At 40.1% G+C, this 12,666-nt stretch overlaps 1 protein-coding gene across 1 annotated transcript in view; it reads left to right on the top strand.

Annotated features, from left to right (window-relative positions):
• Positions 1-421: 421 nt before the first annotated feature.
• LOC310851351 (uncharacterized protein) overlaps positions 422-12,666 on the top strand; it is a 33,845-nt gene continuing 21,600 nt past the window's right edge. The window contains exons 1-3 of the mRNA XM_083753623.1: positions 422-507; positions 2,515-3,018; positions 3,643-3,724. Of these exons, the coding sequence (XP_083609749.1) occupies positions 2,605-3,018; positions 3,643-3,724 (496 nt within the window). The 5' untranslated portion in view covers positions 422-507; positions 2,515-2,604. The remainder of the gene's footprint in view (positions 508-2,514; positions 3,019-3,642; positions 3,725-12,666) is intronic.

Genomic DNA, 12,666 nt, shown 5'->3' with positions numbered 1-12,666 from the left:
TGCATCTTTGAGACGCTGCACTTCCTGCTGCTTTTTTCTCTTCTGGGTTTGAATAAAACAGAATCTGTGGACTAATGTTCTTGCTTTTTGTGTGGTCCTTTCCTCTTGCTTGATATACAACGGACGCTTATTTATTTAGTTGTCCGTGGCATTTCCATGCCTCTTTTTTCTCCAGGGGCTCCAGGTGCCAGAGACCTGCTTCTCCCCCGCAGCCCCAGGCAGAGAGAGGGGCTCCTCCTCCGGGACACGGGTTCCCCCTTCCCACGCACACGCGCCCACTCCGGCGCCCCTCCGCTCCCCTCAGAGGGAGCAGCTCTGCGCCTGCGCGACGCCCCGGGCGGCTCCGCGGGAGAGAGAAGGGTTAAGGGGCGCCGAGCTGGCTTCCTAGAGAGGACAGGGAAGGAAGGCGGGCCCTCTGACGTCCCTTCCGGCCTGGCCCTCGCCTGCCGGGCTCTGGTGGGTCTCCCTCGGGGAAGCCTGCGGAACTCCCTGCCCCGCGACGCTGAGGTAAAAGCGCCTTGGCTTTCCCCTTCCTCCTCCCGGGAGAGGGAGGGGCCGGGGGGGGCTCTTTCCCCAGCTTCCCAGGAGTTGTGAGGCTCGAGGGGCAGCTGGACGGGTCTCCGAGGGCCTCTCGGCCTCCTTCACAAACTAGGCTTCCCAAGCCTCTTGGGAGTCTGGCTTGGCAGATGCAGCCCGGAGGGGGGCCGGGGGGCTCTCTCTCTTTTATTTCCCCTTATTTTTCTTTCTTTCAAAAGATGTTGTTCATGTTTGAAAGGAGATGGAGGAAAGTGGGAAAGGAGGATCACTTCCTGCTTCTCTTTGCTTGGCATCTTGCAATAACCTTCAGTTTAACTGGGCATTTTCCCTGCCATCAAAAATGAGATCAATATTTTGGCATCTCCCAGCTTGACATATGCTTTGATTTCAGCACATAACTATTTTGAAACAACATAAATTGGTATTTGTCACAGTAACACACAAATATTTTGTTTTCAGTTTGAAACCTTGTTTCCTCCACCAAAACCTTCTGGTCTTCTCCTCTCATATTCTTTGATAACCTTTTCCTTTTCTGGTGATTAACTTTAAAGCCTGCTAACATATCAGATGCAACACAGATGGAGCCTGTGTGTGTGTGTGTGTGTGTGTGTGTGTTGTTTCCTCTTGTTTTTTGAATAACTTTTTATTGGGTTTTATAAAGAAGGATCATAGGAATAATAAGGAATACAGATAAGTAAAGCAACTCTTCTCATGCCATTTGTATATCACAAAAGCAGCATAATAACTTTGCGACATCAGGTTCATTGTCAGTGCTCAGCGTATGACTTTTGGGTTAAGGAATTGGTTTGAAGGCGACCCAAAATAAAGGGGAAACAGAACAGAGTGAACAGAGAGCATTCCACATGGCAAAGCCCTTGTGGCTGTGCTTCGATTAAGGGTGAGTCATGGGCCTTTCTCCTCTTCCATTGCCAACTCAACAATATAAAGTGTTGGTCTGTTGATGAACTTAGGCCCAGAAATGAACTGGCAACCAATGCAGGTCTTTAAAACAGGAATTACATGTATGCCAAAGGATTTTCGTGGGTCTTCAGTGAGGAGGGGTAGATGCCACCTGTCAGGCTCCCCCAGTGGCCAGCCAAGAAGGAGACAACAAGAAGAGTTCCTGCCAAGTCCTTTATTCAATATTTACAGAGAGAGACTTTGAACAGCGCCTCTCCATCGCAGTAATGGCGTCGTTCTGAGTAAAGTCCCTCCCCTCTGTCTCTCCTCTTCTACGTCATCCCTGCGTCGGCTGATCTGTGCTTTCTGCCTCTGAGCTTCCTGTTCTCCTACTCTCAATGCACGCTGGATCCTGGGAGAAGGAGGGTCAGGAATGCTTTCTGAAGACACAGAGTCTGTCAGCTGTCTCTCCCCTGGTGCTGCTCCTTCTTCCTCCTGCTGCTCTCCCAATATTTCCCAGCTTCTCCCCTCTGCAGCCTCTGAACTATGACCTTCTGCAAACCACTGTTGTAAATCTATACTGTCCTCCTCTTCTCGGGAAGGTTCAGGAGGAGGGAAGGGGGTCTCCAGCATTCCTCTTGGGTCCAGTCCCGGACACCACCTGGAGCCTGTTGGAGAAAAGGTGGGATAGAAATGCCATTAGTAAAAGAGGGAACCCAGTTGAGAACCCAACCGCTGCATTTGGGGCCAGTTTCTGAGGTGTCTTCCAGGGCAGTTCCACCCAGAGCAGGAAGTCCCCAAGGGACGGTGGCTGGAGCTAGACATGAGCCCTGCTGCTCACCAAGCCACCCAAGCAGATATGACTGGGTTGGGGCGAAGCTCTGGACTATGAAGTGGGGTGGGGAGGGACCCCCACTATTGCCCTGGCTCCAAATTACACGTCATACAAATGACTCACTTGTCATTCACAGTCATGACTTCTTCCTCCTCCTTCTCTCCCTACACTTGCTCAGGGAACATTCTTCTTCCCTTGGCTGTGCTTTGATATTATAATAGAAGAATGTGTTTGATTCCTAGGATTTGCTGCACCTTGCATTAGGACACACAGAACTTGGCAGAGGACCAAGGGGCTCCTTCCGATCTCTTGGAGACTTCCAGAGAGCCCAGATGGATGAGCAAGACTCAGCTGGCCCTGAAGCAGGAAGAGGCCACGCCCTGGAAACGGGGAGTAGTGGGGGATTGCGTGAAAACTCCATGCAGAAGATCCTGGATGAGGAGGACACCCCTTGCTCAGAGGTGCAGAACCAGCAGCTCAGGCAGTTCTGCTCCCAGGAGGCCAAAGGACCCCGAGAGGTTTGCCGCAAACTCTGCCACCTTGACCATCAGTGGCTGAAGCCAGAAAGGCACACGAAAGCTCAGATGTTGGACCTGGTGATCTTGGAGCAGTTCCTGGCTGTCCTCCCCCCGGAGATGGAGATCTGGGTGAGGGAATGCGGAGCGGAAACCAGTTCCCAGGCGGTGGCCCTGGCCGAAGGTTTCCTCCTGAGTCAGGCAGAGGAGAGGAAGCAGGCAGAGCAGCAGGTGAGAGAGACTTTCCTCTGGATACTCCCAAGGGGCTCCAAAGAGGAGGGAGAGTATTCCCAAATCATTTCCTAATGGCCCATCCTTTTTTGGAAAGCATCTAGGAACAGATATTATTATTATTTATGACACCCATGTGGCTGGGTGCCTTCCAGCACATATAAAAGCATACTAAGACATCAGATGTCTTCTAAAGGTTACGCAGTTTTTTATCTCCTTCTCACCTGATGGGAGGGCATTCCCCAGGGTGGGGGCCACTGTGGAGAAGGTCTTCTGCCTGGTTCCCTGTAACTTCACTTACCACAGTGAGGGAATCAGCAGAAGACCCTCGGAAGTGGACCTCAGTTCATGGAGATGCTCCTTTGGGTATAGTGGGCCTTTGAGGCCGTTTAGGGCTTTTTAAGGTTCAGCACCAACACCTTGAATTGTGCTGGGAAACGTTCTGGGAGCCAGTGAAGATCCTTGAGGACCAATGTTTCATGGTCCTGGCAGCCAACCCCAGACACCAGTCTAGCAGAAGCAGGAAGCAGCTTTCACCTCTGTCCCCCGAAAGCGCTTGCCTCTGCCGTTCCTTTTCTAACCCTTCTCCCCATTCTCTGTTTTGAATCCTTGTTGCTCTTTCAGAGGAAGGATCTTTGGGCAGAAATGGGTCTTGATTCTTCTGAGGCAGAGAAGACTCCGTTGGACGCCAGAGTGAGGCCTCTGGGTAAGGAGGAAGGAGTGTTTTCTCCCCCGTTTTGTCACATTCTCTTGGTTTTGAAACTAACCTGTGAGTTCTTTGCATCTTTTGGGGGAAGACACCTGGAGCTCAGAGCTCGGGGGGGGGGATGTATTTTTGCACAACTATTATATGAAATGGGTACAAATGTCCAAATGTACTCAGCTGGGAAGACGTTTACGATAGTAATTTGATTAGTTTAAAATTACAGTTCATTAATGGCCTCATTATAACAATGCAAAATTAGAATACAATTACTAATATCAATCTTTAAGATATCAGATTATATAATATAGGTGCCCCCTCCCGCATGCTAAGACTGATGGTTTGATGATTTTCTTGATTTCTGCATTCCAAAATCTTATTAATTTCAATTATACTCCTGTCAAGATAACAATCCTTTATACAACAACTGCAATATTAATGACTTCCATTCGTATGGAAACATCAAATAATATATAAAACTACAAGTGAGGCACTCCAGTGATATCCTTACTCTTCCTGTGTGTAGCAATCTTTCTGTTCGTGATATTTCTTCTTGTCCTTGTAAAATGTTCTGTTTATCTTTTCCTGGTTGTTGCTGTTCTCCATCATTCCTTGGGCGGAGCTAATATCCCATTGTGGTTTCAGAAATTCTCCATCGCTCTGTCCTGTGCTTCGTTGTTTGGCAACTTTAACAGCAGCTGCAAAAATCACACAGTCCCAATAAATAATCAGTTTTCGCCATTTTTCTTCTCCGCCTGGGATGGAGAGGGATCTGTCAGAATTGCAAATGAATCAGTAATGAACCTTATCAGCTCCCTCACAACTTTCAGATTCCTTACATCCCTCTGTCTGGCCTAAGATAAATGCGCATTTATCCAATTAGATTAAATTCCAAGTCCTTTTAGCATTATTCAGTTCAGTCTGTATATAATATTTTTTTAAAAAAAATGTTTATTAAAGTTTACAATAATAATACAGTAAAAAGAAAAAATAATAAAGAATAACAAAAATACAAAAATTAAAATATTTTTTTTTAAAAAACACATAAGGTTTCCAATGCTTATTTTCATTAACGTATTTCCCAGACCTCCTCATACCTCCCTTTTTGTATTCCAGTTCAAATTGTTAGTTCAGCAAATCCTTATCTATAAGTTGTAACATGTTTCTAAACCTTTTTTTCCATATTCTCTTAAACCATTACAGCTGGAAACAACTTAATTTCTATCCAACATCATTCTAACATTCATTGATTTTGCAATATCTCTGTAAATAGTCTTTAAATTTCTTCCAGTCTTCTTCCGCCGACTCTTCTCCCTGGTCTCGGATTCTGCCAGTCATTTGTGCCAATCCCATATAGTCAATCATCTTCATCTGCCATTCTTCCAGAGTGGGTAGATCTTGTGTCTTCCAGTACTTTGCAATAAGTATTCTTGCTGCTGTTGTGGCATACATAAAAACAGTTCTATCCTTCTTTGGCACCAAGTGGCCGACCATGCCCAGGAGAAAGGCCTCTGGTTTCTTCAGAAAGGTATATTTAAATACCTTTTTCATTTCATTATATATCATTTCCCAGAAAGCCTTAATCCTTGGGCACGTCCACCAAAGGTGAAAGAATGTACCTTTATTTTCTTTACATTTCCAGCATTTATTATCGGGCAGATGATAAATTTTTGCAAGCTTGACTGGGGTCATGTACCACCCATAAATCATTTTCATAATATTCTCTCTTAGGGCATTACATGCCGTAAACTTCATACCTGTGGTCCATAACTGTTCCCAGTCAGCAAACATAATGCTATGTCCAACATCTTGTGCCCATTTAATCATAGCAGATTTCACTGTTTCATCCTGAGTGTTCCATTTCAGCAGCAAGTTATACATCTTTGACAAAATCTTAGTTTTAGGTTCTAACAGCTCTGTTTCTAATTTTGATTTTTTCACCTGGAAGCCAATTTTCTTGTCCAAATTATATGCCTCCATTATCTGATAATAATGAAGCCAATCTCGCACTTTGTTTTTTAATTTCTCAAAACTCTGCACTTCCAATCTATCTCCTTCTTGTTCCAAAATTTCCCAATATTTCGGCCATTTGGCCTCCATATTGAGCTTTTTCTGAGCTTTTGCTTCCATTGGTGACAACTAGCTTGGGGTTTTATTTTCCAATAAATCCTTATATCTTATCCAAACATTAAACAATGCTTTCCTGACAATTTAATTTTTGAATGCTTTATGTGCTTCAACCTTGTCGTACCACAGATATGCGTGCCACCCAAAAACGTTGTTAAAACCTTCTAAATCCAAAATGTCTGTGTTCTCAAGAAGCAGCCAGTCTTTCAACCAGCAGAATGCTGCTGATTCATAGTAAAGTTTAAAGTCTGGCAGGGCAAATCCACCCCTTTCCTTTACATCAGTTAATATCTTAAATTTTATTCTGGGCTTCTTGCCCTGCCAGACAAATCTAGAAATATCTTTCTGCCACTTCTTGAAACAGTCCATCTTGTCCACAATTTGCAATGTTTGAAACAAAAAACAACATTCTAGGCAATACATTCATCTTTATAGCTGCAATTCGACCCAACAAGGAAAGCTTCAAGTTTGACCAAATTTCTAAATCTTTTTTCACTTCTGTCCAGCATTTTTCATAATTATCTTTAAATAAATTCCCATTTTTTGCTGTCATGTTAATCCCCAGGTATTTCACTTTCTTAACCACAGTCAAACCTGTCTCATTCTGAAACCTCTCTCTTTCAATCAATGTTAAATTTTTCTCTAAGACCTTAGTTTTTAAGTTGTTCAATTTAAATCCTGCCACTTGACCAAACTCTTGAATTAGTTCCAAAACCCTTTTAGTACTAGATTCTGGCTCCTGTAGCGTCAATACTAAGTCATTTGCAAATGCTCTCAGTTTGTACTGTTTGGCTCCGACCTGTATACCTTTAACCAACCGGTCCCTTCTAATCATGTTCAGCAAGACCTCCAGGACCGATATAAAAAGCAATGGGGAAATTGGGCACCCCTGTCGTGTCCCTTTTTCTATGTTAAATTCTTCCGTGACCACATTATTTACAGTTAATTTAGCCTTTTGTTCAGAGTATATTGCACCTATACCGTTTTCAAAACCTTGGCCTACCCCCATACCCTGTAGGTTCTTTTTCATAAAACTCCAAGAAATGTTGTCGAAAGCTTTCTCCGCATCCACAAATATCAGAACTGCTTTAGTGTTTATGTTCACTTCTAACTTTTCCAGAATGTCCATTATATTCCTCAGATTGTCAGACAAGTGTCTTCCCGGGAAAAAGCCCGCTTGGTCCTTGTGAATCTCATCCATCAATACTTTTTTCAATCTTTTGGCCAAAATATCAGCAAAAATTTTGTAATCCACATTTAATAGGGATATGGGACAGTAGTTCTTAAGTTGAGTCTTTTCGGTCTCTGTTTTCGGTATAAGTGTGATATATGCCTCTTTCCACGACTCTGGTGCCCTTTTCCCTTCCAAAATTTCATTGCAGACTTCCTTCAAAGGTTGTAATAGCCACTCCTTCAAAGATCTGTAATATCTGGAAGTCAGCCCATCCAGTCCTGGAGATTTGCCTAGTTGCATATTTTGAATGGCACCTTCTAATTCCTGATCAGATATTTTATAATTCAACATTAATTTACTTTCTTGAGAGATTTTTTGTAATCCATTTGTCTTCAAAAATCGGTCTATGTCCATTTCTTTCTGTGGCCCTTGTGAATATAACTGTTTAAAGTACCTCTGGAAGCAATTTCTAATCTCAACTGGATTACCGTATTTTTCCCTCTATAACACACAGATTTTTTCTCCTAAAAAGGAAGGGGATATGTCTGGTCGTGAATTCTTTTTATTAATTTTTGCTTAAATGATCAAAAAGAAAAACAATGACAGCACGGAAAAACAAAAACACGAAAAGAAAAACAGTTACAACCATTACATCGAAATAAAATAAAACAGATTTCTAAACATAATGACTATTTCCTTTTACATTTCTTTGCTTGTTCAATTGTCTCTTTATATCTCTAGATATTTTAATCCTTCCTTTGTACACCTATTGACTTCCATCCCTACTGGTTTCAGGCTTTTTACATTAAATAATTTATTTCTCTTGCAGTTACTAATTATAATAGACTTATACATCATAAGATCTAAATCAATCCTGCTGTGGTTTTTATGTTCTTATAGTTCTCTTCAATGTAGGTCATGAATTTTTTCCAGTCATTCGTAAACTTTGTGTTTTTTTGGTTTCTAATTTTTTGTGTCATTTTTGCAAGTTGTACAAATTCAAATAACTTTGTTTGCCAATCTCTAATTTCTGGGATACTTTGGCTTTTCCAATTTTGGGCAATTAATAATCTGGCAGCAGCTGTGGCATATTGAAATAATGTTTTATCTTCGTTTTTAATTTCATCCCCGATTATACCCAATAGGAAGGCCTCTGGCTTTTTAATAAAGGTATATTTAAATATTTTTTTTAGTTCATTATAAATGCCTTCCCAATATTTCTTCATTACTTCGCATGTCCACCACATGTGGAAAAAATTACCTTCTCTAGTTTTACATTTCCAACAAGACTTACTAGCTGTTTTGTACATCTTCCCCAGTTTTGCCGGGGTGATGTACCACCTGTACATCATCTTTTCTAAGTTTTCCCTTAGTGTTGCACATGCTGTGAATTTCATTCCGTTAGTCCATAAATTCCGCCACTTATCATAGTCTATGTTATATCCCAGATCCATTGCCCATCTAGTCATAACTTCCTTTATTTCTTCGTCTTTCGTATCCCACTCCAATAATAAGTCATACATTTTAGATAATAACTTACAATTACCCTCAATTATTTCTGTCTGGAATTTGGATTTCTTCTCGTTCATCCCTACTTTTTTGTGATCTGTCCATATTGCGATTATTTCGTGGAATTGTAGCCAACTTGTCAAATTACCTTTCAGCTCTTCATACGTTCTCATCTTCCATCTGTTTTCTGATCTTATTAATAGATCTTCATAGGTAAGTCTTTTTCCTTCCATATTTACTTTTTTAATCATTGAGATATCAACTGGTGAAAGCCACCAGGGTGTTTTTTCCTCTAGGAGCTTTTTGTTTTTCTCCCAGACTTCATAGAGAGGGCCCCTAACGATGTGACTTGTGAATCCTTTATGTGATTTTCCTTTATTTTGCCATAAATAAAAATGCCAGCTAAACCTATTGTCAAACCCCTCAAGATCCAACAAATCGGAGTTTTCCAAATTAATCCAATCCCTAATCCAACAAAGACAGGCTGCCTCAAAATATAATTTCAGGTTGGGAACCGAAAAACCCCCTCTCTCTTTCCGGTCTGTCAAAAGTTTGAACCTAATTCTTGGCCTTTTTCCTTGCCATATAAATTTTGAGATAGTTCTTTGCCATTCTGTGAAAAGTTTGGATCCTCTAATCACTGGTATGTTTTGAAAGAGATACAGCATTCTTGGAAGTAAGTTCATTTTTATTGCGGCCATCCTTCCCGTCCATGAAAGTTTCACTCTACTCCAGGTATCCAGGTCTTTCTTTATTTGTTTCCATGTCGTAAGATAATTATCTTGTATCAGATTTATATTTTTATTAGTTAGCCAAATTCCTAAATATTTTATTTTTTTTGCCACTTTAATTCCATATTGTGATTCTAATTTTTCATTTTCCTCTTTGCCCAAATTCTTCGTCAGCATTTTAGTCTTCCCTTTATTTAATTTAAAGCCAGATACCTTGCCAAATTCTTCTAGCATCTCCAAGGCCTTACCCACACTTTCTTGTGGACTCTCCAGTGACAGCATCAGGTCGTCCGCGTACGCTTTTAGCTTATACTCTTTTGTTCCTAATTTGATCCCTTGGATCTCTGATGTAGCTCTTATTTTATTTGTAATTGCCTCTAGCGCCATCATAAATAAGAGCGGGGATAGAGGGCATCCTTGTCTAGTTCCTTTTTCTATTTTAAATGAGTTTGTTAGGTTGTTATTTATTATTAGTTTCGCCGATTGTTTCGAATATATCGCTTTTATTCCGTTCATGAACTCGCCCTCTAGCCCCGCTTTTTCCATGCTCTTCTGTAGGAACTGCCAAGAGACATTATCAAATGCCTTTTCAGCATCAACAAAGATCAGCGCTGCGGGTATCTCGCTTTTTCTTTCCAGGTACTCAATTATATTTATGGCATGCCTTACGTTATCTCTAAGTTGCCTGTTTGGAAGAAATCCTACCTGATCTTTATGTATTAATTTCACTAGGCATTTCTTAAGCCTATTTGCCAACACCTCCGCAAATATTTTATAATCATTATTTAATAATGAAATGGGTCTGTAATTCTTAAGGTTCAGTTTGTCCATATCTGGTTTGGGGATCATCGTTATATAAGCCTCTCTCCAAGACTCTGGTATTTTCCCTTCTTTTAATATCTTATTCATGATGTCACAAAGGACTGGGGTTAATTGGTTCTCTAATGCTTTATAATATCTCACTGATAGTCCATCCGGTCCCGGCGCTTTCCCTGGTTTCATCTTCTTTATTGCTTCTTGAATCTCTTCTATTTTTATAGGGTTATTTAATTGAATTTTTTCTTCCTCCGTTATAGTCTTCCCGTTATAATCTTCTAGATATTTTTCTATTTGAGTTATTTCCTCATCTTCTTTTTTATACAGCTTCTCATGATATTTCAGAAAGTTCTCCTTTATCTCTTTTGGGTCTTCAATTAGATGTTCTTCAACTTTTATCTTGTTTATTACTCTTTGCTCTTGCCTCCTTCTCAGCTGCCATGCTAGTAATTTACCCGTTTTGTTAGCTGACTCGAAATATTTTTGCTTCATTGCTTTAATTTTCCATTCTATTTCCTGGTTTATTAACATTGAGTATTGCGATTGTAGCAGTTTAATTGTTTGCCTATTTTGTTCGTCCTTCGGGTTTACTATTAATTTTTTCTCGCATTCTTTTAACTGGTTAAGAGTTTCTTCTTTCTTTTGTTCCCTTACTTTCTTCCTATAGCTGTTTTGCTGTATAAAAAACCCTCTTAAAACCGCTTTACTAGCATCCCAGACTATGTCTGGGGTTGTTTCATTATTGAGATTCAGGCTGAAGTATTCTTTTAAGGTGTCTTTAGCTTTTTCTACAACCTCTTCATTCTCTAATAGGTATTCATTCAATCTCCATCTAAATCCACCCTGTGATCTACCTTTTATTTCCAGTGCAACCGGGTTATGATCCGAGAAGGTTCTAGGTTGGATTTCACACTTTGTAGTTCTTAGCGTAAGCTCCCTAGAGACCCAAATTTGATCAATTCTACTCCAGCTCTTATATGGTTCTGAAAAGAAGGTAAATTGCTTCTCTATTGCATGTTTATATCTCCAAATGTCTACTAAATCTAAGTTTTCCTCCATGTTTTTAAAGGATTTCGGCAGCTTCCCTTGTTTCTTTTTCCCCTTTTCTATTTGTTTGTCTAATTCCGGTTCTGGCACTCCATTAAAGTCTCCCATTAGGATCGTCTTGTTAGGATCTAATTCCAATAACATTTGTTCCAATTTCTTAAAGAATTCTGGCTTATTCAAATTTGGGGCATATACATTTATCACATTAAGTTTTTCACCTTGGAAGTTAATTTGTATTCCCAAGATTCTTCCTTCGTTATCTTTACAAATCACTTTGGGGTCCCATTTTTCTTTCACATAAATTACCACCCCTCTTTTCTTTTCCGTTGTACAGTTTGTAAACTCCTGGCCCAGCTTTTTGTGTATCAGGATATGCTTATGCTTTTTAGTTACGTGGGTCTCCTGTAAACATATTAGGTCCAAATTCTTTCTTTTCAACACATTCACAATTTTATTCCTTTTAACTTTTTCATTCAAACCGTTCACATTCCATGACAAAGTTTTCAAATTCATTATAATGACTACTATTCAATCTACAAAAACTTAGTGTTTTAAATACGAGTGGTTTTGTTCTCTTCCTCCTCCTCTTCTGCTTCCTCCGCCGCTGCTTCCTCTTCTTCCTCTTCTTCGTCTACTTCTTCTTCCCTACTTCTTCTTTCCTGGTCTCTGAACCCTTCTTGGTCTTTTCCTCTTTCCCCCTTCTTTCCTCTCCTCTCCAGGTCTCCACCCCTTCCCTCTTGTCTCTCCTCCATACCTCCCAATTCTTTCTCATATCTGCGCATAAATTTCTTCACTTCTTGTATCTCAGCAATTCTAAATTTTTTATCCTTATAGAAAAAAGAAATCCCTTCAGGAAACTCCCATCTATATTGTATATTGTTCTTTTTTAAGACATTTGTCAGATGTTTGTACCCTTCTCTTTTGCGCAGGAGTCTGGTTGGTATCTCTTTAAAAATAATGATCGGTTTACCATCAATAATTAATTTTTTCTGAAAACTTCTTTTTAATATCATGTTTTTCATTTCTATCGAGTTAAAGATAACCAGACAGTCTCCTGCTATTTTTTTTAATTTCACTTGTTTAGCCCTTGTTTTAATTCTGAAAACGTTTTCCATCGTATATGCAACCTCTTCTTCTTTCAATTCTAGCCATTTCGCTAGCTCTTGGATCATTTTTTCTTTAATGTTTTCATTTATCTCTTCTCCTATTCCCCTAAACTTCAGATTTAGCTGTTTTTGTTTCATTTCAATCATCGCCAAATTATCTAAGATTTGGTCTTGGTTTTTATTTAAATTTTCTATCTCATCTCTTATCTTATCTGTCTCTTTTCTTTGTTCTTTCATTTCTTTCTGAATTTTTTTGTTAGTTTCTTCCATAGCCTTCGAACGGGATGTCAGATCTTTAATTTTGCCTGACAGTTCTCCTACAGCTCCCTCTATTTTCTTGTCTATTAACTCATGTATCTCTCCTAATTTTTTTTCCAGGTGTATTTCATTCTGTTTAAATTCTTCCTTTATTTTTAACCATAGAAAATCTAAATC

Source organism: Podarcis gaigeae (genome assembly GCF_964106915.1).
Source record: "Podarcis gaigeae genome assembly, chromosome: 8".
Classification (NCBI taxonomy): Eukaryota; Metazoa; Chordata; class Lepidosauria; order Squamata; family Lacertidae; genus Podarcis; species Podarcis gaigeae.
This window is presented reverse-complemented; position numbering and strand designations above follow the sequence as displayed.